Here is a 3,153-nt window from a genome sequence, read left to right on the forward strand (position 1 = left end):
TATTTTATTTTATTTTATTTTATTTTATTTTATTTTATTTTATTTTATTTTATTTTGCCAAAATAAAAGCAAGAAGCTTCCAGGAGAGCAGCCAGCCCTCACTAACTCTCCCTGTCTTCCCTGCAGCATCCAGCGCCGGCTGTCTCTCCAGCTCCCCATCCTCCATCACGCCTACCTCCCATCCATTGGAGGCGTGGACGCCAGCTGCGTCAGCCCCTGTGTCAGCCCTACCGCCAGCCCTCGCCACAGACATGTACCACCCTCCTTCCGAGTCATGGTCTCGGGCCTGTAGGAGTGGGAGGTCTGGGGCCGGGGCCTCCCCGGGACAGCATCACGCTGGGCCAAGGCGCCTGCCACTGGCACACTGACAAGAAGCTGGGCACCATGCTGCCTCTCCGGACTGCTGGAATGGCGCTCAGGCAGACAGGGACTCGGCACCGACCTCGAGCCTTATCTGTGACGGTCTTATTCTCACGAGGGAGAAGAATGACAATGACTTCTCCTTGGCGTCTGCAAACAAAGAGGAGTTGGGATGTCTGAAACTTGCAAAAAACAAATCAAACTCCAGACAAAGGAGAGAGGCCTCAGACTCCAGCTATCTTCGCCAAGCGGCCAGAGCAAGGGCTCTGCAGAAATGGCCCTCTGCACTCTGCACACACGTCATCGGTGGTGCCCGCCCCCACACACCAGCCCTTCTCCACTCTGGGGGAGAAGGTGAGCAGGGCCACCAGGTCCCCAGCAGCTGGCCCAGCCCACTTCAGCCTCCCTGGAACAGGGAGTCAGCAGGAAGGGCAGACAGGCACAGCCCTGGGGCTGGGGGACCACAGCAGGCAGCTGCGCATGCTCCCAGGGGACATCCAACAGAAGAGAGATGTTTGTTACTCTCTAATAAATGCCACACATTAACACAATAACACCCATTCTGGGGACTGTGGGGATTCAGGGCACCACACTGCAGACATGCTCTGCAGGATGCAACTGACAGTCTGTCATGCACCCACCGTGTCGGCCATGTCCTTGTGTTCAAATTTGTGTTCCCGGTAATAAGGGGAACCACCTGAGCTAATCATGGAATGTCTGCTCCCAGAAAACACGATAAAGAAAGATTGTGCACTTTAACCTCTCCCATGGGGGCCCAAGGGCTGCTGGGATTCCCCCCTCCTCCACTGACTTTGTTTTTTGACCAAAGTGAATCAGGGGCATTCTGCTAAAAGTCATCTCTGTGTTCCTGAGTTAGAGCTGCTGACCCAGGTCTCCCTTCCAGAAGGTAGCCCTCCAGTGCCCCTCCAGCCCCAACCTGTGAGTGCCCACCTAGGGTGTCACTGAGGTGGTCAGTCAGCAGGCTGGTTCTCATCCATCACGACATACTTCCCTTGTAATTGAACCCCAAAGAGCACCGGCCTGGGAGTCAGACCTGGATTTGAGTCCTCAGTCCCCTCAGACTCTCTCCGTGACCTTGGGCAAGTCACCAGTGTCTCTCTGAGCCTCAGTTTCCCCTCTGTAACAGACTGGGGTTGAAATAACACCCATCCTGCCTACCTCACAGGGTCACTCTGAGGATGGACACTTGATCTCATCCATCCAGGAAAGCGTTGCACTGTGAAGCAGCTCTGACCTGTGAGGTATTAGTATGGCCATGACCTTCAGCGCTCCCACAAGGTGGGGGTGTGGTGCGGCCCAGAGAAACTTCCTGCAAGGCCTCTACCTAGGAACAGATCTGACATTCCTTGATAGGTTCATTCTTCACTAAAGGCCTGAAGGGCACCGTCCAGGGGCGTCTGCACAAATAAGTGGTTTGCTCACTCCCTAAAGAAATCCTAAAGGCAGCTTCAACAGGCAGGCAATAATCTCTTCCCAGACCACTGCAGTCAGGAACACACTGCTGTCAACCACCAGGCTGTGACAAAAGGGCCCACGTGAATCACCATCGCCAACATTTCAAAACACCCCAGTTTATGTCACATAGCTATCCCCTCCCTTCCCTCAAAGAGAGGTTACGGAGGTTCTGTAGCTTTTATAGGGGGAAAAATGTCAACGCATCACAGGTCAAGTTGATGTCCTTCTCTGTTTAGGCACCAAAACTCCGTGTCGTCACTCACTGTGTGTGTTAACCAGTATTCCTTGCTTTTTCGACTTCACCAAAACCAAATTTCATTTAAAAGACCGCGTTAATTTTTTTTTCAAAGGGAAAGAGATAATTAACTGTACATAATGTATACAGACAAAAAAAACCTGTAGAAATATTACTCCAGCATAGCAGGAAAAAAAACAAAAAACAAAAAACAAAAGTATTGGATTGTCAGAGGTGAGCCTGCGTCTGTAATCCCTTGTGACTCCGAACTGTGCTCTGTCTTCTAGGTTAACCCACAAGATACATCTCTGTCTACTGATCCTGTAGGTTCACTCACATTTTTTTTTAATTTCTCTGCAATTAACAAGCCCCACAAAGTGATTCTGGCTATCTACTGGTTCTGTTCTTTTATACGCAGCAAACACACGGTCCATTTCCTAGAGGCTTCCTTCCGCCCAAGGGCATCTTCCAGTGACGCTAGTGCACACACACACACACACACACACACGCACACACGCACACACGCACACACGCACACACGCACACACGACTGCTTTCAATTAGACCGGAACTGGCAGAATCAAATGTAAATGAGGAGTTTCTCTCGCCCCACTGCATGGTATCGATTTTTAATAAATTGTTGCAAATTTGTTTTTATGAATAAAAGGGGAAAATATTCTGTTGTTTTTTCATGCCTACTCTTCCCAAAATGGGGATTCCTGAAGTCTGAAGCTTAGGAGACTCTGAGGTAGCTGCTGGGCACTGTCCTTTCCTCCTTCTCTGGGCTGAAGACTCTGCCCTCCCTGTATGCACATCCTGACGCAGTTGCGAGTCCTGAAAGCTAGCTTTCTATCTATGATGCCCAAAGAGACCATGCAGGCGATGGTGTGTGAGAAACACTGTGTCGCTGCTTACAAACGAGGGGTAGAAAGAGAGTCTCTTCCAGAAATGCAACCAACACCATCAAACCTCCCAACCACAGAAGGCATCACCGATGCCTACTCTTGGTTGCCGACTTAACGTACCTGGGAAGAAAAACCCCCAATTAAAGGATTGGCTCCATTGGTCTGGTTGTGGTCATG

General features: G+C 50.4%; 1 protein-coding gene across 1 annotated transcript in view; it reads left to right on the plus strand.

Annotated features, from left to right (window-relative positions):
- Gabbr2 (gamma-aminobutyric acid type B receptor subunit 2) overlaps window positions 1-2,747 on the plus strand; it is a 327,200-nt gene extending 324,453 nt beyond the window's left edge. Inside the window, exon 19 of the mRNA XM_028770277.1 lies at window positions 127-2,747. Within this exon, the coding sequence (XP_028626110.1) occupies window positions 127-292 (166 nt within the window). The 3' untranslated portion in view covers window positions 293-2,747. The remainder of the gene's footprint in view (window positions 1-126) is intronic.
- Window positions 2,748-3,153: the final 406 nt, after the last annotated feature.

The sequence above is a fragment of the Grammomys surdaster genome, unplaced genomic scaffold (assembly GCF_004785775.1).
Source record: "Grammomys surdaster isolate TR1022 unplaced genomic scaffold, NIH_TR_1.0 199, whole genome shotgun sequence".
In the NCBI taxonomy this organism is placed as follows: domain Eukaryota; kingdom Metazoa; phylum Chordata; class Mammalia; order Rodentia; family Muridae; genus Grammomys; species Grammomys surdaster.